The following is a 21,043-nucleotide window of genomic DNA, read 5'->3' as shown; positions in this document are numbered from 1 at the left end:
TATATAACAAAATTAAAAATATTTAATTCAAATTTTAGCTCACATTACAGGGCAAAAATACTGCAATTATATACTGAAAGTATTTAATTAAAAATGTATATTGTTTTTTTTTGTTTTTTTACCTCTGTTCCCCCTTCTCCCTGCCAGGGGTGAGTCTGTTGGTTCCACCAGGGACGATTCCTCAGGGCAAGTTCTACGAGATGTATCTCATTATAAACAAATGGGAGAAAACAACGTAAGTCAGCCACTTAAAATAGTTTCTCAGTGCCCTGCCCCCATCCCACTGTCATTTCCCGACTTGCATTTATCTGTCACTTTGTGCAGTTGCAAACAGTTCAAAACATCTCGACAGTCCTTGCAAAGCAATATTGACTGCAGAAAAGCTTTGACCCCTGTGGCAGCATTTGGAGAAAAAAAAAACATTTCAAAAATATGACACAGCAGAAAAACACAAACAAACAAATATGTCTTGAATGGTTGTCTGAGCTCTGACTTTTTTGCTGAGGCTCTCTCTTTTTTTCTTCTTCTTTATAATTTACTGTTTTTGTTTTATTGTCAAATATGAAATATATATATCTATTGCTGTGTCATCAAAGCTTTCAGACTGCAAGATTTGTCTTCCTCTCACCATTTGTAGGTGCCATACATTTTCTCGAAACCTATAAAAAAATATTGTTAGAGCCATAGCTCTGGCTTAGCATGTCTTTTTTGGCACAGTGAGGCTGAACCTTGGTGCTCATGTGGCCGACACAAGTTTGAATCTGGCATGCAGCATTTCTGTATTCCACTTCCCAATCTTTCCTTTCCACTATCATTATACAGTAAGTACAAGTGGCAAAAAGGATAAAAATAAGTGAAAAACTAATTATTTCTAATGTAATATTACTCAAAATAAAGGAGGACAGAATATGGGATGTTGTGTTTTTGATGTTGTACTTAATTTGAGTTGCATGGATGTCAGGCTACTCACCTCTTGCTCTGTGTTTTGTGTCAGGTTGCCATCAGATGGTAGTCAGACGGTATTAAGTCCGGTGGTGAGCTGCGGACCCTCCGGCATGCTGCTGAGCAGACCTGTAATCCTCAGTCTGCCTCACTGTGCCCAGCTAGAGCCCCCAGACTGGACCCTCACCCTCAAAATGCAGAACCATCAAGGCTCCTGGGAGGTGAGCAGAATGTCTGAAAAATGAGAGCGGCTATAGATCATTGTATAATGACAGAGAATCAGTGAAGGATGAGGTTGGGTAATTGAAAGAGCAAGAGGAATAATGAGTGTTAATGGATGACAGGTTAAATCAGGATAGTATATACTCTTGACAGACATCACATCATTAAACATACCCTCGGTTTCACAGACAAGGCTTAAGCACTAAAATGCAATGAGAGCAACTTGCTTTGCTTTCATTGTTTTGTCTCATGTTTTTTTATTTATTCTAAGGCATGTTTATAAAACCTACTTAAATGTCCTAGTTGAACTGATCCTGACTTAATCTAAGGCCTGTCTGTGAAACCAGGGCTGAATCCGAAATCGCCCCCTATACCCTCAAATAGGGCGTTTTCTGAGGGGACAGCCATTTGCAGTGGTGTCCGAAACCATAGTGGACGTTATTGAGCGCACTTATTCAATCCCACACTGCACTGCAATAACGAGTGTAAAACCGATGTACGCTCAACGGCTGTCCGAATTTTTTATTCACTTCTTCAAGTGAACAGTATTAGTGAAATAACGTAGGGAATAGTGAATGAGGGTTTAGTGGGCGATTTTGAATTCAGCCCAGGCCATAGTGTGACATTTTTATTTTCCTCCCATCCACTAGGAGGTGCTAACTGTGGGAGAGGAGAGTCTGTCGTCTCCCTGCTACCTACAGGTGGAGGAGCAAAGCTGTCATATTCTGATGGAGCAGCTGGGGACGTATGGTCTGGTGGGACAGTCGGCTCCCCCTCGGCCAGCCTGTAAGAGACTGCAGTTGGCCCTCTTCGCTCCTCGGGCCCCGTGCCTCTCCTTGGACTACAGCCTGAGGGTCTACTGTTTACAGGACACCCCACATGCCCTTAAGGTCAGTCTGCCTGCCCCACTTAATGGGCCTTCCCAAGTATACTTTGCCAATAAAATGTTTAGATTGAAAATAAGTATAAATCTTGTCTTTATCTTATTGCAGGAAGTATTAGAAGTTGAGCGAAGTCTGGGAGGGGTTTTACTAGAGGATCCCAAACCCCTCCTCTTTAAGGACAGTTACCACAACCTGCGGCTATCAATCCATGACATTCCTCATTCGCATTGGAGGAGTAAACTCCTGGCTAAGTATCAGGTGAGATTGTTATTGGTTATATGGTTAGAATTTAGAATTTCTTCTTGTTTTGCTTGGTTTAAAGTATTAACTTGCTCCATCTGTGAAACGACTTCTATTTTTGTCACAAATCCCTCTTAGTTTTCAATCCCTCTCCTCCAAACACCTGTGGCTGGTTGCATAAACTGCTTAGACTAGTCTTAAAAAGTTAGTCTTTGAAAAAGTTAGTTTCTTTGAAACGGAAATGTATGAGTACCCCCTAGGCTATCTGCTAGTTGATCAAACTAGTTCTTAAGAAGGTCTTAGTTCACCCAAAAATGAAAATTATGTCATCATTTACTCACCCTCATGTTGTTTCTTTCTTCTGCTGAACACAAAATAATATATTTTGAAGAATGTTGGTAATCAAACAGTTGACGTTAGCCATTGACCTCCATAGTAGAAAAAAAATACTATGGATGTAAGTGGTTACCGTCAACTGTCTGGTTACCAACATTCTTCAAAATATCTTCCTTTGTGTTCAGCAGAAGAAAGAAACAACATGAGGGTGAGTAAATGATGACATCATTTTCATTTTTGGGTGAACTATCCCTTTAAGTGTCCAAGTTTATGCAAGTGGCTGCTGGTTCCTGTCTGCATCTGATGCATCATAATTACATCAGATTACACAACTGAAATGAGTTTCAAATGGTATTTCATGTTAACTTTAATGTTCAAATTAAAGAAATTAACACTTTCATTCAGCAAGTATGCATTAAATTGACAAAAAATGACAGTAAATACATGTATAATGGTTCAAAGGCTTTCGATTTCAATTAAATGCTGTTCTTTTAATCCTTAAAATTGTTTTCAACATTTGATAATAAAAATAAATGTTTCTTGAAAACACAAAACAACATATTAGAATGATTTCTGAAGGATTATGTGACACTGAAGACTGGAGTAATGATGCTGAAAATACAGCTTTGCCATCACAAGAATAAACTGCATTTTACTGTTAAAAACAGTAAAAAATATTTCACAATATTACTGTTTTTGCTGTATTTTGGATCAAGTAAATGCAGCCTTTGTGAGCAGAGGAGAATTTTATTCAAAACAAAAAAAATCTTACCAATCTAAAACTTTTGAATGGCATATGTACAAAATTGTGTTGGAGTATTATTAAAATGTTACCCATTTGAGCATCGTCAGATCATGTAATTCATGATGTTCCATTTCACTAAAAATTAGCCTCTTAATTGTGTGTGTGTGTGTGGTCACAGGAAATCCCATTCTATCACATTTGGAGTGGGAGTCAGCGGCCGTTGCATTGCACCTTCAGTCTGGAGAGAGGAAGCCTGGTGGTTTCCCAGCTCACCTGCAAGATCTGTGTCAGACAGGTGGAGGGGGAGGGACAGATATTCCAGCTTAACACCGACATCCAAGAGGTACAGAAAACAGCAGGACCTATTCTGTCAAGTCACTAGTGAATGATTTGAAAATAATATATAATATCTGGCGCTGACTTCTTTTCCTGTGTTTGTGCGTTTGCTCTTCAGACCTTGCCTCCCCACTCGCCATTGCCAGCAGGCGGTTCGTGTCTGCCTTCATCTCAAGTGGGCCCATATGCTTTCCGACTGCCCGGATCCATACGGCAGAAAATTTGTGCCAGTCTGGATGCCCCCAGCGCACGCGGTTGCGACTGGAGAATGCTGGCTCGCAGCCTGGGCTTTGACAGGTATTTTTTGCATGCATCTTTCACGGCACCAAAAAAAAAAAAAATCTGCATGTTTATTTATACACGTGACGTAGACGTTGAGAACGGTTTCATCTCTTTCCACGTTTCTCCCTCAGGTATCTGAACTACTTTGCAACCAAACCCAGCCCCACAGGTGTGCTGCTAGACCTTTGGGAAGCTTGTCACCAGGGTGACGCAGACCTGGTCTCCTTGGCGACAGCTCTTGAAGAGATGGGCAAGAGTGAGGTCTTGGTTGTCATGACGACGGACGGAGATTGCTGATCGGCCAATCAAAAAAGTGTGAAAAGGGACACGTTCGCCACTAAAAACCTAGAATTCATGCAAGCGGATGGAAAACTGCAACTTGCCTTTTACCTCAGTTCCTTTGTGCTCATGCAGAATATTCCAAGGATTGCAACATGTATGAGCTGTGGTCAGGCGCTCTGGATGATCTTTGAATAAAACATATCTAAATGTAGCAAATGAGATGAAGCTGCAATCACAAAGCAGAGATGTTGTTTGAAAAAGAAGTCAGTTCTTTGGTGCATTTGCTGGTATCAGCTCATGATTAAATGATAGTTGCATCAAACTGATACACACTGCTACACATAGCAAGTGTGAAAGTATAAAGTATCTAACGCCATTGCACATCGAGCAGCTGGCTTTGTTTCCTAGCGACCGCTAGATGCTTAAAGACACTGAGATTCCGTGTCCCGTAAAACAGCAGTGCGCCAAGCTCCTCAGGAAACGTGCTCTCATACAAATAAACAAGAGTAAAGGTGGAAAAAAGGCAGATAAAAAAAAGGAGCTAAAATCATCTGCACTAAAATCAGCTTTCCTAACGATTTCACTTCAAACAAACCACATGCTTCGGAGAGTTGCTTCACTTTTACTTTAGTTTGAAGCATCATTTTCTGTGTGTGTCTTTTGAAAATAGCATACAGGAATGGATTTGTGCGTTCTCGTTAGCAGAGGACCAATCTTTTTCTTTCTCTGATCATACTTCCATTAGCCTCCGTTCTCTCTCTCTTTTATATTCAGTCGATCATTTGTAATGCAGGAGAGCTTTCTGGTAAACTCATATTAGTTTCCTATAGGGAACGGACTTAAGTTATTATCCCTATTTGCGGATAACTGTTTTTCACTCTTCTGTTCGTAACTGCCGTTATGTTCTTTTTTTAAACTGCTGCAATGTTGCGTTCGTCTCTGACTGAAAAGAGGCACGATAGCAGTTAAAGTTTGCATTTAAAGGTTTTTGCGATGTACCTCACAAGTAAGAGCTGACTTTTTTTGGTCATTGAAACTGAGATGGAATGAAATTGAAATGTTACGCTGAGGTTAAATATGCTTTGATCCTTCTTGGGAAAGCGTACTGCATATACAGTATGCTGCACTGGTTAAAGAGTATGAAATTGTGTGGATGGCAGAAAGCCCTTTTCAGGTTTTGATGCCAGTCAGTCGTGCTGTTTAAATTATAAATAGTAGCCTTGAAAGGTGGCGTAAGTGCTCTGTTGATTGCAGTAATGTCTGACATTCAAATGTCTGGAAACAAACAAAACAAAAAGGAAATGAACAGGCTTCATCATCTGTTGTCCCCTTTCCCCATTATAAGTACTATGCAAGTGCACAACAAAAAGTGAATCTGTGGACGTCTTGATGTCTCTTGTATGAAGTATGTGGAGTGGGAATCTTGTTACTTTCCCTCTTTTGATCACTGCTGTATCTAAGCTGGGGGAAACTGGACCTCTTAGGCCTCTCAGCCGTAATAAATGCAAACAAAATGACTGTAATTGGGGGTCAGGGATCCGTGACCTCTGTGCCGTTCTCCTCAGTTGTTTAGGAAGCTTTTGGGCCGTCACTGTCTTGCGCCCTCACAATGAACAACGAGAAGTTTGTTCGGAGTATTATTATTAACCCTCTACATGACGAAGACGGCAAATAACATTGAAATTGTGAACTCTGAAGCTTTTAAATGGCTCTGAAATGTCTGCAGTCATCTCTCAGTCGATGTAACACGAAAACGCCTTTGAGCCTTTCACATGTGAAGCTTAATGGGCTTTGCTTCTCTCTGGATGGTAGTTGCTGTTCATGGATACTCAAGTGTGGCTGAACCTTTTTTTTTTTGTTGTTCAGATGTTATTTTATATCAAAGAAGGTACACAAGAAGTCAGGAGTCTTTTTTGAGTCTTCATGTAATGCTGTAAAGTAATACTGTACATAAATGTTTAGACTTCTTACTGTAACTAAATATAATTTTTATGCAATAAATTATATTTCCTAGTTTAACAAGACAGAAGTGTCTTTTTGTGTGTGTCCACTTTTTGAAAATGGTTATACAGCTCAAATAATAAACTAACGGACATTATGTTAAGCTTTGACTGCAGTAAAATGTGAATATGGTCACTAAAATGAAGTTAATCTCTCTCTCTCTCTCTCTCTCTCTCTCTCTCTCTCTCTCTCTCTCTCTCTCTCTCTCTCTCTCTCTCTCTCTCTCTCTCTCTCTCTCTCTCTCTCTCTCTCTCTCTCTCTCTCTCTCTCTCTCTCTCTCCCCCTCTCTCTCCCTCACCATATATATGTACTGTATGCATATATAATATATATGATATATATACTGTATGTATGTATATATATATATATATATATATATATATATATATATATATATATATATATATATATATATATATATATATATAAAATAAAGTTAATTTATTGCCATTCTCTCTCTCTCTCTCTTTCTCTCTCTCTCTCTCTCTCTCTCTCTCTCTCTCTCATTTATACATTATCTGAAAGCTGAATAAATAAGCTAGGACAATATTTGGCTGAGATACAACTATTTGAAAATCTGGAATCTGAGGGTGCAAAAAAATTGAAACATTGACATCGCCTTTAAAGTTGTCAATTTACATTCGCGATTGTGCTGCATTCACTCACAAAAATAAATGTTTTATATATTTACGGTCATTGTCCTGTTGGAAGGTGAAGCTTCTGCCCTGTCTGAGGTTCTGAGGGCTCTGGACCAGGTTTTATATATATATATATAGTTTATTTATTTAAACTACAAATGATATTGTTTGTACAGAGATTTTTTTTTTTTTTTTACATTTTCAATCCCTCCCCACCCAACCCAGAACTACCTGCCTTAGATGATGTTAATTAAACAATAATAGTACAAAAGATGATGAAAATAATAATAGTAATAATAGATACAATATTAAAATAAAATAACAAAGATATGAAAATATGCAAAAAAAAAAGGGGGGGGGGGGAGTAACAGCTGGACACCACAGTCAAAGATGTAACAATGATACAACAATAAACACAAGCCCTACATATTTACACATATAAATACCTGGAAAAACACCTGGAGCACATGTATCTGAGCATCAAATACCACAAGATGGTCATATAGAGAGTTGAGTGTAAAAGAAAAAGTTACAATACCAAAGTAAATCCCACTACTCCCCAGGAAGTACATTTATGGCAGAGAAATAAGATAATAAGGGTTGCCAGACAAAAGAGAATTTATGGGAACCTCTAATTGAATATTTAATCTTTTCCAAGTGTAGGTATTCTGGACTAGGTTTTAATTAAGGCTATCTCTATATTTTGCTGCGTTAAGCTTTGCTTCTACCCTGACGAGTCCCCCAGTCCCTGCCACTGAAAAACACCCAGCTGCTACCACCACACTTTACCGTTGGGATAGTATTGTGCAGGTGATGAGCAGTGCCTGGTTTCCTCCAGACATGATGCTTAGAACAGGTTCATCAGGCCAGATAATCTTGTTTCTCACAATCTGAGAGAGTCCTTTAGGTGTTTTTTTTGTTTTTTTAATTCCAAGTGGGTTTTCCTGTCTTCACTGAGGAGAGTCTGCCACTAAAGCCCAGATAAGGGCTTGTTGCAGGAGTGTTGCAGTGATGTTTGTCTTTCTGTAAATTTCTCCCATCTCCATATATGATCATGGAGTTCAACCAGAGTGACCATCAGCTTCTTGGTCATGACTCTAACCAAGGCCCTTCTCCATCGATTGCTCAGTTTGGCCAGGAGGCCGGCTGAAGAGTCCCGATTGTTGGATTATGGAGGCTACATGGATCTGTGAACCTTCAGTACAGCAGAATTGTTTTTGTAGTCTTCCCCAGATCTGTGTTTTGATACAATCATGTCTCTGAGCTCTACAGGCTTGGTTTTTCTATGCATTTTCAGCTGTTAGAGCTGTGTGTGTGTGCCTTTCCAAATCATACCCATTCAATTGAATTTGCCACAGGTTAACTCCACAAGTGAAATTGGAATGCTCCTGAGCTAAATTTCAAGTGTCCCAAAAAAGGGCATTAATACTTATGCAAAGTAATATTTCAGTTTTTTAATACATTTTCAAAGTTATCATAAATTTGTTATTTGCTAAATAACAAAATGTGGAGAAAAAAAATGAAGGGGTATGGATACTTTTAATTTATTATACAAGAAATAAGAACTATTTAATTCTCATAGTAACCTGATTGTGGTATGGCCATTTGAAGCTTTTTAAGGACATTAAATGTATTACAGGGTGAAGAACCTTTTCCCCTCAGTCTTTATAGACTTGTTACAGAGATGTGGAGAGGATGCACTCTTCCGTTTATCTCTGCGATAAAAGTGTTCATAATGCCCCAGAGAGGAAGCAACAGCAATTGAGAGAGAGTGAAAGGTTTTTAGAGGATATTGCCCTCAGCTGCTGCAGTGGGCTTTTTGGTTTGAGCAAGAGACCTGTTTCATCATTTGGTTAAAATGGTTGAATAGACATGTAATCATATATTGCCTTCTGCTCTCAGTATCTATTCAATCTATCCCTGGAGCAATTCGCATGCTTTTGTAGCACTTAATACACCAAATAAATTGCCAGACATGCATTCAGTCCAACTCTATTATAAATCTGTTCCAGACAAGAAGTTAGGTCATGGACATTTAGAAGGAAAATGAAAAACAAGTGCTTTAAAACTTACACATTCAGAATATTTGGCTTGAGACAAAAATGCACTTCAATACTCAATTTTGTCAGTGTTATCAAGTGTAAGCCTATTATTCATTTATTATGTAAGTTGTCATTTACCACCATCATCTGGTAGTTGAATGAACTACACAAGTTGTGTTTATACACACAATGTTGGGCTTTTATGGGGACATTCCATAGACATGAATTTTATACCTTACAGAGTGTATATTCTGTCCCCGACCCATCACAGAAAATGTTCTGCATTTTTACATTTTCATCACTTAGTATGATTTATAAGCTGTTTTCCTCATGGGGACCAAAAATGTCCCCACAAGGATTTCAGATTTTCCCACCTTTGTGGGGGACATTTTGTCCCCATTGTGTTTACCGCGCGCGTTATAGTGTATTTATAATTAGGCTATAGGCCTAGACTAATCCTAACGGGATAGTAAAGACATTTCAAAATATCTTATTTTATGTTTCACAAAAGAAAGTCATACTGGTTTGGAACGATAATGAGGGTGAGTAAGTTAGGCTAGATATTAATTTTTGGGTGAAGCCTCCAAAAACGAAAGGTGGATGCGATTTCTGTTCGCCAGTGTGTTTGATGCAAGGTGAAACATTGCACCCTTACTAACTTTGTTGTGTAACTTTTGTGGTTAATGGCACATTTGAAAACACATTTTAAACATAGGCCTATATTAAAGTTTTCGTGTTTTTCACCATTTTTAAATCGCGTTTGATAAACGCGTCTTTGAAATTAATAGATGTAAATAAATGCCACCACGTGGTGGAGCTTGAGCACAGGTAAATATATATAGCCTATATATTTATTATAGCCTATTTGTTGTGTGTAAATATAGCCTATATGATAGACAAAATACCATACACAAAATGATTCGGCACAGTATATGAACTGTTGTTTACATTTCGCTCTTGTGGATTTGGATCACAGTTTCTCACCCCGAGAACTAACAGTTACCAGATGTAGGCTACCTTGACTGTCTCTGACCTACCATATTCAGTCTAGCTCCTCAATGCAAACAAGCTTATTTATTAATTCTAACGCGCCAAATAAAATTATAGTAACGTGTGTTTTAACGTTCTATATAACGGCTTTAAAAGGAAAAAAGTTCTCAAGAGGTTCCTGTTACTCGACTACAGACTCATGGTCCCTCCTCTCATTCAGAGTTTCTCATCTCTCTTACTGGCGCTTCCTGATGGTCAGTGTTTCTGCGTGAAGTATATCTATGAGGTCGATGTCTTCTGTGCAACCGTAATTCACAACATTTGGCAAAATGTTGAAGGTGGTTGTTGAATCCGCCAAAGGAATTCCTAAAAAGACATTTGGAATTCCAGATCCTATAGCAACTATCCTCTTTAAGGGTAAGTCTTTCCCGGGGTTTTTTCCCCTCTCAAGAGGTTAATTTTATTTTACTGAGGCCTTTTTATTAAATACTATATTTAAAATGTGAACTTAATCATAGTTTACTGAGTATGCTATAACTGACAAGTTGAGCTGATGAAGTCGATGCATTTTTACAAATATTTACAATATGAGGTTTTCTAAAGCGATTTAACATTTTATCGTAGTTTTTCATGTGTGTTATGTTTGTTTACATGTAAAAGAACAGAACATTTCCTTATAAGGGATTGGAATGACCCATCGTTAGTGAAAACTTGTCCCTCCCTGCACTGCAAAATGTGGAAATGTGCAGTTGTTATTTCAACCTAAAATATCTTTTATGTGACCCTTAAAAATGACTTTCAATTGAGAAAACCTAATGTGTATTACTGCATAAAGCACATTTTTCATTATAATCCTATTAAAAATAAATATATATAAATATGATGATGTTCTGAGTAACTGTGGGGATGTTATATTAATATTATAACTAATGTAGTTTAGATGGTCATCATTTTTTATTATTTTTTTATTATTAATTCAGGTGAAAAAAAGAAAACAAAAGCCATTGACAAACAATTAGATCCTGTGTGGAATGAGGTCAGTACAAGTCATTTTTTTGTTGTAGTTGGACACTTATGTCATTTAAATCAATGCATCTTAAATGTGGATAACCGAGACCTGATTTTGCTATTTCAGATCATTGAGTTTGATTTGAAAGGTTCCCCGTTGGATTCCTCGTCATTCATTGAAGTGGTTGTGAAAGACTACGAAACCATTGGAAAAGACAAGTATGTGTGCATCCACCATTGATTTACTGCATGAGCCTTTTTGAATTCTAATAAGTCATAATATGGCATGTGTGATGAAAGAAAAGATCATTGCTTTACATTAGGTGGTATTTTACATTTGAGTTGGGCGTGCTTGCTACCCTGCCTATCATTTCACACATGCGCAGTACTGTATGTGTATACTGTATATGACTGTAGTTGAAATCACTGCAGTGTAAATTATAAACCTAAGGGAGTCTTGTAAGAGAAAGTGGAAAGGGTACTTTTGTAAAGGCTCTGTGAATAAACACATATAGGAGCATTGGTAATGGGTTTGCGAGATTAGTTAGTGCAGAGCTAGACATGAAAACCTTTAAAACCTCACTGCCACACCTAACAACCTTGTCTAAACTTGCAGTGTTATGCAGGCGAGAGACTCCAGGCAGTCAAAGTACCACTTTAGATGATTCCTTTAAAAAGTTTCCTTTGTTAGATACACATGTAGTCAAACCTATAGCTCGGCCTTTAACTAGTGAACATTTGGTTTGGTTCAGAAGGCAGTTTTTCTTCCATGTGGCACGTTTTACTGTGCAAAGTCTGCCACGATAATGAACTTTCCATGAGTCATGCATCTGACTTCTCCATGGCGCCCCCCCCCCCCCCCACCCCTAGTTTGCAGAGTCTCATACACGTCTCATACGCATCACACTTGCTGGAGTTTGTATTCTTTGTTGCCACTGGCTTGAGAGTAACCTAGCAACAAATTTGGAAAAAAAGTAAACTTGTGAAAACTTGTAGTTGCCAGACTATACTGAATCACCCATGTATTTACAGGCATTTAAGAGTGATGAAATCTGCTTTTTAAAATCACGATTGCCTTTATCCTTATTTGGACATTTAAAAATACCTTTTGTTGGGGAATTCATTTGGAGGAATCATATCTTAATCATAGTTTATGACTCAAAGGTAAATCATGTGCATTTCCAATCTCTTTTGGACTTGGCCTGCGTCAAGTCCGTTTATAAAGACCGCAGTGCTTGACAAAGGAAATGCCAGCAGATATTTTTGGCATGAAAGAGCAAAAGGAAAATAGAAAAAGTTTACTGAATATTTACAGAAAGAGTTTAAATATTCCAGAATTGTGTTCCAGAACAGACAAGCTAATGCAGGCAGCCTTCTGAAGTATTTTTAATTAAAAAAAGCCAGTGATAACAGTCATCAAATGAACTCTGACAGGGCGATCAGGACCTTAACGCAAAGTAGGCCTAGTATGGTTTATTTTGTGATTATGTCAAATGACTGTACATATTCCATGTATTACACAACATGCAGGTTAATCTCCATGTGATGTTGAGTCTTGTCCACATGGTGAATGTATCAGCTGCGATGGTGCTGTGTAAACAGGATGCGCGTGTTACTAATGTGTATGCTTGTGTTGTGTTGTAAATTATTTATATTACACTCTTACTCACTTAACATTATGTGTGTCTTTACTGAAGTTGTGTTCTCGTGCATCCCCTCTCTGAAGTTGTATTTATCCTCTCTGCCTGGCACACAAGTCCCTGGCCTAGTGTAATAGCTTCCAGATGTTTTTTTCTCTCTTCTTCCTTCTCAGTGCTTTCCAGCATTATATATAATTTTTGGATCTTCTGTAAAGCAATCAGGAGTTAAAGCACATATTCTTGAATGCACATATTCTTTACAGTGAAGCAGTATTAAAGAAAATGCTACAATTAAATGCCTCTCTTACAACAAAACAGCAAAATTGTATTTACACTAACATTCAAAAGTTGCCTTTAGGTTGGATTTTTTTTTCTGAAACAAATACTTTTATTCATCAAGGATGCATTAAAGTCTCACTAGGGCTGTCAAACGATTAATCGCGATTAATCGCATCCAAAATAAAAGTTTGTGTTTACATAATATATGTGTGTGTACGGTGTATAATTATTTTCTATATATAAATACACACACATGCATATATATTTAAGAAAAATGTGTTATTTATATATAAAATATTTATATATAATATAAATTATAATATAAATATATATAAACAGTATATACATGCAAATATTTCTTAAATATATACATGCATGTGTGTGTATTTATATATAGAAAATAATTATACACCGTACACACACATATATTATGTAAAAACAAACTTTTATTTTGGATGCGATTAATCGCGATTAATCGTTTGACAGCCCTAAGTCTCACTGTAGTCAATAATGTTAAAACGCATCTTTGATCACCAAAATTACATATTTAAAGTTTTTTTCCTGTGAAAAAAAATCGTCATGCCTTAAAATAGCTTGTAACTCTACACCCTTAGAATAAGTGGAGCCATGACTATGCAAATGAGCCCCACCTCCACTCACTACCTGATCCACTCGCTCAACTTTACTGTGGTAAACGCTGCACAATTCAAGTCGAAATACTGGTTTAATTCAGCCATAGTTTGAACCAGAAACTGATTAAGGCCGTGTGTCCATCAAAGCGTTTTTTCACGTGGCTGCTGTGTTTTTTCAATTGTTTTCAATGGGAGCGCCGCGTTTATAAAACGCCATGAGCGTAACGAGGCACTGATCGTTTTTTTCACGCTGAAGCGCCGAGCGCTCGGCGCTTTTTACAGGTCGCCGAGAGTTGAAGAATGTTCAACTTTGGGTAAAACGCTGCGCTCATCACTGTCACTTTTTACCCAGCCGTCCAATCACAGTGGAGGAGGGGCGGGACAAATACCACACCGACTACTGTCACAACATTCTTTTTGTACAACGACATCAACCAGCAGAGCTAACCGAACAAAATGGATGAAAAATACATTTTTAGTATGAAACAAATTATCTGTGAACTCAGTTACAAGTAAACTATGCTGTGGATATTCTGTATCATAGCAACGAAGCGTCTCAACTGAAAAAACGCTGTGCTGCCAAAACGCTCTCAAGCGCCCAGAGCTAGGCGTTTTCAGCAGAGCGTCTAGCGTTTTCAGCTGGCAAAAAACACTTTGGTGGACACACGGCCTTAAAAAGTGGAAGAGTGAATTATAATAGGCTTGTCTACAAGTTGATGTATCAAAATGGTAATGCGTTTTTTACAATGTCGGACACATAACGGTAATTAACATTAGCCTTTTGCTTGACTGTTATTAAATAGCTAATAATGTGTTGCTAATGTTACACAAACCATGTTCCTTTTCGCCATCACAGAGTCAGACAGCTGCCTTGTAAATATCAGCATCCTTAGAAACTCTTTGAACAACTTAAAACTTTTTTGTACCCGATTTTTCATATTTTTGAGACTGTCTTTGGTTCACAACAGTTTTGAAGAAAAGATATTTAGCAATGATGACTTATGCATTTGAACATGCTTTGCTTTAAGCATATTAAAAATACCAAGTAGACATAAATAAAATAAAAACTTGATTTTTGACTTTACATTAGTTGAAAGTCACAGTAAAGACATTTATTATTTTACTATTCCAAATAAATTTTGTTGAAGGAAACTGAAAAAAATGTTGCTCTGTTTCCACATAAACATCAAGCAGCACAACCTTTTGAAACTTTGATAATAATGAGAAACGTTACGTGAGCACCAAATCAGCATGTTAGATTTCTGAAAGATCTTGCAACACCGAAGACTGAAGTATGCATGAACAATGAAAATTCAGCTTTGCCAGCACAGAAATACATTACATTTTCAAATATTAAAATTCAAAAGAGTTGTTTTGAGTTGTAATAATATTTCACAATATTAATGTTTTTACTGTATTTTTATTAAATAAATGCAGCCTTGGTGAGCATAAAAATACTTATTTGTAAAATATTAAAAAACTATGTTCTTTTGAACGGTAGTGAATGTATTTTTATTGATAAAATAAGTACATTCTTTTTAATATTCTAAAAATAATGTTTAGTCAAAGACAAAAACAAAGTTTTGAATTCTTCTTGATGGAATTTTAGATTCAGACATGTTTTCTAAATGTTGTGGAATAGTTCTAATACTGATGACTGATCCTTGACATCCACATTTCCTTCATGTTGAAATGTGGTGGTTGAGCCCAAGATAAGACCTGATGCTGTGTCATCCTGATTCACCAGCCATTGCAAAACTAGTCTCTTTCAGGTGTCTTTGTGAACTTTTTCTCAGAGAGTTTTGTCTGAACTTAGGGTGAGAAAAGTTGAAGTGAAACCGAATAATGCAATATACATTTCCAAAATCTCATCAGAGTTCCCCCCCTATTTTTGAAACAATGTCAAAGGAACAGTGTTTTAAGTGGAAGTTTTCATAATACTCGATATACAACAGTACCAACAAAAGCACAGAGTTGCATAAACACTTTCCAATTTGTGTAAAAATGTTTTCTTCCCTGGTTAGTATTATTTTCTTCTGCTTTCTAGATTTATTGGTTCTACAAAGATCTTTCTTAAAGAATTGGCTGCTGGTCAGACCAGATCTCTTCCTTCCAAGAACATTCCTCTGATTAATGAGAAGAAACAAGAAATTGGGGTAATTTTTATTTTTTTTGGTACAGTATGGATCAACTAAAATAAAAATAATGATGCATTGCTGACTAACTTAAAATTACTTTTCTAACTGTATTTCTCTGCATTTACTACTTTAGGCAACTATCAGTTTAACAATTGGTTATGAGCCACCTGCAAGTACCGTCCCAAACCCAAATGATCAGAACATTGGAGATGCCCACACTGGAGATAATGCAGGTTATTTAGATTTTCTTACATCTTACTGGCCTACATAAGCTGTTCTTCTTTTTTAACCAGTTGAGATAGATTGCCCTACAGAGCTTCAGGAAGATTGTTGGCCTTTGTGTTTACATACAGTATGGAAATGATTGATGCAAATGAGTGACAGAAAATGGATCACCCAAAAAAAAAAGGACGCTGCCACATTGAGTCTGTGTGCCGAACAATAATAATGATTCATATCATAACCAAACTGAAAAGCTAGGTCATTCAGAAATGATTACAATATTGACGTCAAAACTGTATCAAGACATTAACATGTAACTGCCCACATTTACATATCAACACCTATACAGTATTCAGCATATTGGCAGGGCTTTGTTAATTGAAGTCAGCAACAGTCATTTATAGCTTAAAGTCTTAAAGGTAAAAACATCCTGTCAGAGTGAGGGTGGAATCTGAATAACATGGAATAATAAACATCTTTTTATGAATGAAGGTCAGTATCACTGATATTAATACAGCTATTGATGTGTAGATAAAAATTATTCTCCCCCCTCCCTTCAAACAATCCTCACATAAACCCATAATATGTAGTATTTTACATATCTTGTATATCCTATATATATGTTGGCTTTGCTTTTAGATGGTGAAGAGGAGAAAGGTGTTGATAGTGATGAAGATGTAGGTGATGTGACCGAGCCAGGGGCACCTGGAGTTTCTCCCTCTGGACAGCCTGGAAGAAAAGACTCAAAAAAGATGGTTCGTACAACTCGGAAGAGGCAAAAAGCTCTTGCCAACAAACCCCAAGATTTCCAGGTATGTGTTCTTATTACTAAATGTCATATCTGAAAGGTCAGTGATCTTTTAGGGCTTTAATCCGTTAACATTGTTTTCACTTAGATTCGTATTCGAGTAATTGAGGGTCGACAGTTACCTGGCAATAACATAAAGCCAGTCACCAAAGTAAGTGTGTGCGGACAGACACACAGAACAAGGATTCGAAGAGGAAACAATCCGTTCTTTGATGAGGTATTTTGCTTTTCATTGAGCCCATCTGACTTCCTGTTAAAATAATACATATTGCCTTGTTTTTGGTCACTAGATTGTTTTTCCTAGACTAGAGAGAAACCTTTCTTTCTCTGGACTGCTTCATGACTTTAGTCTGCTCCACTTCACTCTGCACTGCACCTGTTTTGGCTAAAAACCTGCTGGCCCACTTTCTTCCTTTTGCCCTGATATTTCTGTCTATCTCACACTTGCCTCAGTGAGTCTACAATCTATTAATTTCACAATTCACACAAATGTTCAGTTGGGGCATCTTTAACCAAAAGTGCTGTTTTACTTTTTGTCCACTCTGTTGTGAATATGATTTAATTTCCGCAGATTTTCTTCTACAATGTCAACATGCTGCCTTCTGAGCTTTTTGATGAGAGCATCATGATCCGGGTAAGATGGGTCTTGATATGGTCCTGGCACAACACAATCCCCACAAGAAGACATGTTCCTTGAGTAGCATTCTATCAACCGACCCTAAGGACTCTGATTGGTTGAAAACAATGTTGTTTCTGGATCAACTCAGGATGAGGATCCAGGAACATGTCTCCTTGTGCAAATCACATTAAATAAATATATGTATTTTAATATCATTTTATATTTGCTGCTGAGAGAGTTTGCACTTTAGTTCATAGATTATGGTTGCAGCTTTTTTATTGTATGTCTAATAATAGATATATTTCTCTCATCTAGGTGTATAATGCCTACTCCCTGAGAGCAGATAGTCTTATGGGGGAGTTTAAGGTACGCTTTCATATAATCCACACAATCCTAATGTCATTTGAATATATTTACCATGTGTTCATGGCTTGGTTAGAATCCTAATATCTAATTCATAGCAAGCATTTGTGAAGAGTACTTTGATGTTTGAGTGTGCGTCCTTATAAACTCTTTCAAACACTGTTTTAACAGCTGGATGTTGGCTATGTCTACGATGAGCCTGGTATGTGAAGAGTTTGGCTGTTGGATCACAAACTGTTATATTGTGCAACACAATACAAATATGTGTAATGGTTAAACAGTTTAAGCATTGTCACACCATTACATATTCATATTTGTGTAATGTTTTCTCTTTGATAATCTGTGGTGTGTCCCTGTCAGGCCATGCAATTATGAGGAAGTGGCTGCTGCTAAGTGACTCAGATGACTCCATTTCTGGGGCCAAAGGATACCTGAAAGTCAGCATGTTCATAGTTGGCACCGGAGACGAGCTTCCGGTAAGTTCCTAAGTACATGTCACTCTGAAAGTTTAAAAGAATTGTCAGGCATTTTCAGTTTCACCATTTAGAATTTAATTCATTTGTCAGAGTCAAGAGTCTGACATATAGTACAGTTGCACCTTAGGCGATCTGAGTTTGAGTTAACTTGTTGGTCAGGTGGAAAAGCGAGAAGCCAATGAGGAACAGGATGACATTGAAAGTAACTTGCTGCTGCCAGCTGGAGTTGCTTTACGATGGGCTACGCTGAGTCTGAAAATCTACCGAGCTGAGGACATGCCACAGAGTAATCATGACAGCAACACACCACTGCAATTCTATATTCTGCCAGTTCTATTCTCATTGTCAGTAACATGCTACTTTTTTCACATCATGTTCAGTGGATGACGCATTTGCCCAGACGGTAAAGCACTTATTTGGCGGAACAGAAGAAAAGAAAAATTTGGTGGATCCTTTTCTAGAAGTCAATTTTGCTGGCAAAAAGGTAAAAACTAAAAAGAATCAATGTTTATTGTAGAAGAATTGGTGTGATTGGTAAAGGTTTGTGATGACTTGCTTCTTTTTTTTTTCTTTTAAGGTATGTACAAAGATTGTAGAGAAGAATGCCAATCCAGAGTGGAATCAGCTGATTCACCTGCAGGTTAAGGTAGGAACGGTGATAACCTGGTGTTATGTTAATAGGTTAATAAAAATTATTATAGGTTAATATAAAATTCAAGCAATTAATTTGTGTCAATTTCCATGTAAAAATGACTATATCTCTTCGATCTTTCCTTTTAGTTCCCATCAATGTGTGAACGTATCAAGCTCACTGCCTTGGACTGGTAAGTTTCTTTATATGACTAATCATTTTACAGAGCTGACATGTATACAGTGCTATGCATAAGTTTAGACACCCATGCTGAAGTTGACTAAAAAGAGGAACAAAAAATCATCTTTTGGAAATTGAACTTAATGCCTTAATTTAAAAAATTAGGAAAAATCCAACCTTTAAGGACACCAATTTTCTTTGTGAATGAATAATGTATCGTAAATAAATAAATGTTCTTCCTTAAAATACAGGGTGCATAAGTTTGGACACCCCTATGTTAAATTCCCATAGAGGCAGGCAGATTTTTATTTTTAAGTATTTTTTTTTTATTTTTTTTTTAGGATACTATGCATCCTGATAAGGTTCCTTTGGCCTTTGGAATTAAAATAGCCCCACATCATCACATAGCCTTCACCATACTTAGAGATTTTCATGGGGTACTTTCCATAAGATCATCTCTCAATGCAAATCAAACTAGCTATTAGGCTAACTGAAATAAAACCATGCCAATCTCTAGGTATGGTGAAGGCTATGTGATGATGTGGGGCTATTTTAATTCCAAAGGCCAAGGGAACTTTATCAGGATGCATAGTATCCTAAAAATGTTTTTAAAAAAAAATACTTAAAAATAAAAATCTGCCTGCCTCTATGGGAATTTAACATAGGGGTGTCCAAACTTATGCACCCTGTATTTTAAGGAAGAACATTTATTTATTTACGATACATTATTCATTCACAAAGAAAATTGGTGTCCTTAAAGGTTGGATTTTTCCTAATTTTTTTAATTAAGGCATTAAGTTCAGTTTCCAAAAGATGATTTTTTATTCCTCTTTTTAGTCAACTTTAGTATGGGTGTCTAAACTTATGCATAGCACTGTATATATATATATATACACTACCATTCAAAAGTTTTGGGTCTGTAAGATTTTTAATGTTTTTGAAAGAAGTCCCTTATGCTTACAACAACTACATTTATTTGATCAAAAAACAGTGAAAACAGTATATACATTGTGAAATATCAGTACCATTTAAAATAACTGTTTTATATTTTAATATATTTTAAAATGTATTCCTGTAATGGCAAATATATATTGTATATTTCTTTCAGGATTTTTTGATGAATAGAAAACTCTAAATAAATAAAAAATCTTTTGGTACCCTGTAAGGTTACACGTTATTTTGATGGTCCACTTCAGACATTCTACTAACTATATAACTTGCAACTACATGTTAACCAACTCTCATTAGAGTATTAGCAGACTCTAGTAGACTGTTAGGTTAGGGTTTGAGTTAGTAGAATAAGTTGAATTGTAGTTGCAAAGATATTTATGGTCAGTAGAATGTTTGTTGGGGGAGCATCTATATAAATGTTAGCAGATATTAAACAGACAGTCTACTAATACACTAATGACTGGTAGTTGACATGTAGTTGCAAAGTTACTTATAGTTAGTAGAATGTCTAAAGTGGACAATCGAAATGAAGTGTTACCCAATGTAAACGTTTTGAAAAGTAGTGTATAATAATCATAAATATATGTTGGTGCTGTGACCTACCAGTCGGCTAACATGCACATTGAGCTGTGATGCTCATGTCAAATCAGTAATGTGTCAAATCCCAATCCCACTGTCCCCTGCTTCCTTCCAATCTTTTCCTGTCCTCTCTCTTCAAAATACTATTTTTTTCATATCCTATTTGAAAGGGATCGGCTGTCAAGGAACGATGTTATTGGGACCACCTACCTTAATCTGGCTAAAATAGCTTCATCTGGGGGGGAAATTGAGGGTACAGTAAAATTCTTTATTTGTGTCTTATGAGGTGCAGGAATGAATTAATATAGATTTCATTGTAGAATGTTAATGAAGTGTCAGTTACATTTTTCTTTTACACTGCAAACTTTGTTTTAAAATAGCAAAACTTTCAGAAAAAAGTTTACAGTCGAATATATATGCAAAATATGCATCCTGTCTAAAACTCGATTTCTTCATCAGAATCCCACTCAGAAAATGGACAGCCTCCTTCCTTTAATGGTATTGTGAATGTTATGGATTTTAATATTATTTAATTTAACTTATAATTGTATTATTTTTTTATGTTAAAATACTTAAA

General features: G+C 36.8%; 2 protein-coding genes across 6 annotated transcripts in view; both read left to right on the top strand.

Moving 5' to 3' along the window:
* The window catches only part of unc5b (unc-5 netrin receptor B), a 59,552-nt gene extending 53,266 nt beyond the window's left edge, over positions 1-6,286 (top strand). For all 3 annotated transcript variants that reach the window (XM_079856079.1, XM_079856081.1, XM_079856080.1), the window contains 7 exons: positions 148-235; positions 995-1,163; positions 1,815-2,054; positions 2,157-2,306; positions 3,548-3,712; positions 3,824-4,002; positions 4,119-6,286. In XM_079856079.1, coding sequence (XP_079712205.1) covers positions 148-235; positions 995-1,163; positions 1,815-2,054; positions 2,157-2,306; positions 3,548-3,712; positions 3,824-4,002; positions 4,119-4,284 — 1,157 coding nt within the window. In that variant the 3' untranslated portion in view covers positions 4,285-6,286. The remainder of the gene's footprint in view (positions 1-147; positions 236-994; positions 1,164-1,814; positions 2,055-2,156; positions 2,307-3,547; positions 3,713-3,823; positions 4,003-4,118) is intronic.
* Positions 6,287-10,197: 3,911 nt separating this feature from the next.
* Positions 10,198-21,043, top strand: part of myofl (myoferlin like) — a 32,829-nt gene continuing 21,983 nt past the window's right edge. For all 3 annotated transcript variants that reach the window (XM_079856076.1, XM_079856075.1, XM_079856077.1), the window contains exons 1-17: positions 10,198-10,357; positions 10,921-10,976; positions 11,076-11,167; positions 15,547-15,655; positions 15,771-15,870; positions 16,499-16,671; positions 16,756-16,884; positions 17,239-17,301; positions 17,602-17,652; positions 17,821-17,851; positions 18,010-18,125; positions 18,285-18,411; positions 18,506-18,609; positions 18,703-18,771; positions 18,906-18,949; positions 20,637-20,719; positions 20,926-20,964. In XM_079856076.1, the coding sequence (XP_079712202.1) occupies positions 10,270-10,357; positions 10,921-10,976; positions 11,076-11,167; positions 15,547-15,655; positions 15,771-15,870; positions 16,499-16,671; positions 16,756-16,884; positions 17,239-17,301; positions 17,602-17,652; positions 17,821-17,851; positions 18,010-18,125; positions 18,285-18,411; positions 18,506-18,609; positions 18,703-18,771; positions 18,906-18,949; positions 20,637-20,719; positions 20,926-20,964 (1,474 nt within the window). In that variant the 5' untranslated portion in view covers positions 10,198-10,269. The remainder of the gene's footprint in view (positions 10,358-10,920; positions 10,977-11,075; positions 11,168-15,546; positions 15,656-15,770; positions 15,871-16,498; positions 16,672-16,755; positions 16,885-17,238; positions 17,302-17,601; positions 17,653-17,820; positions 17,852-18,009; positions 18,126-18,284; positions 18,412-18,505; positions 18,610-18,702; positions 18,772-18,905; positions 18,950-20,636; positions 20,720-20,925; positions 20,965-21,043) is intronic.

The sequence above is a fragment of the Squalius cephalus genome, assembly GCF_949319135.1.
Source record: "Squalius cephalus genome assembly, chromosome: 21".
NCBI classification, from domain to species: Eukaryota; Metazoa; Chordata; class Actinopteri; order Cypriniformes; family Leuciscidae; genus Squalius; species Squalius cephalus.
Note: the sequence above shows the minus strand (reverse complement) of the source record. Positions and strands in the feature narration are given on the sequence as shown.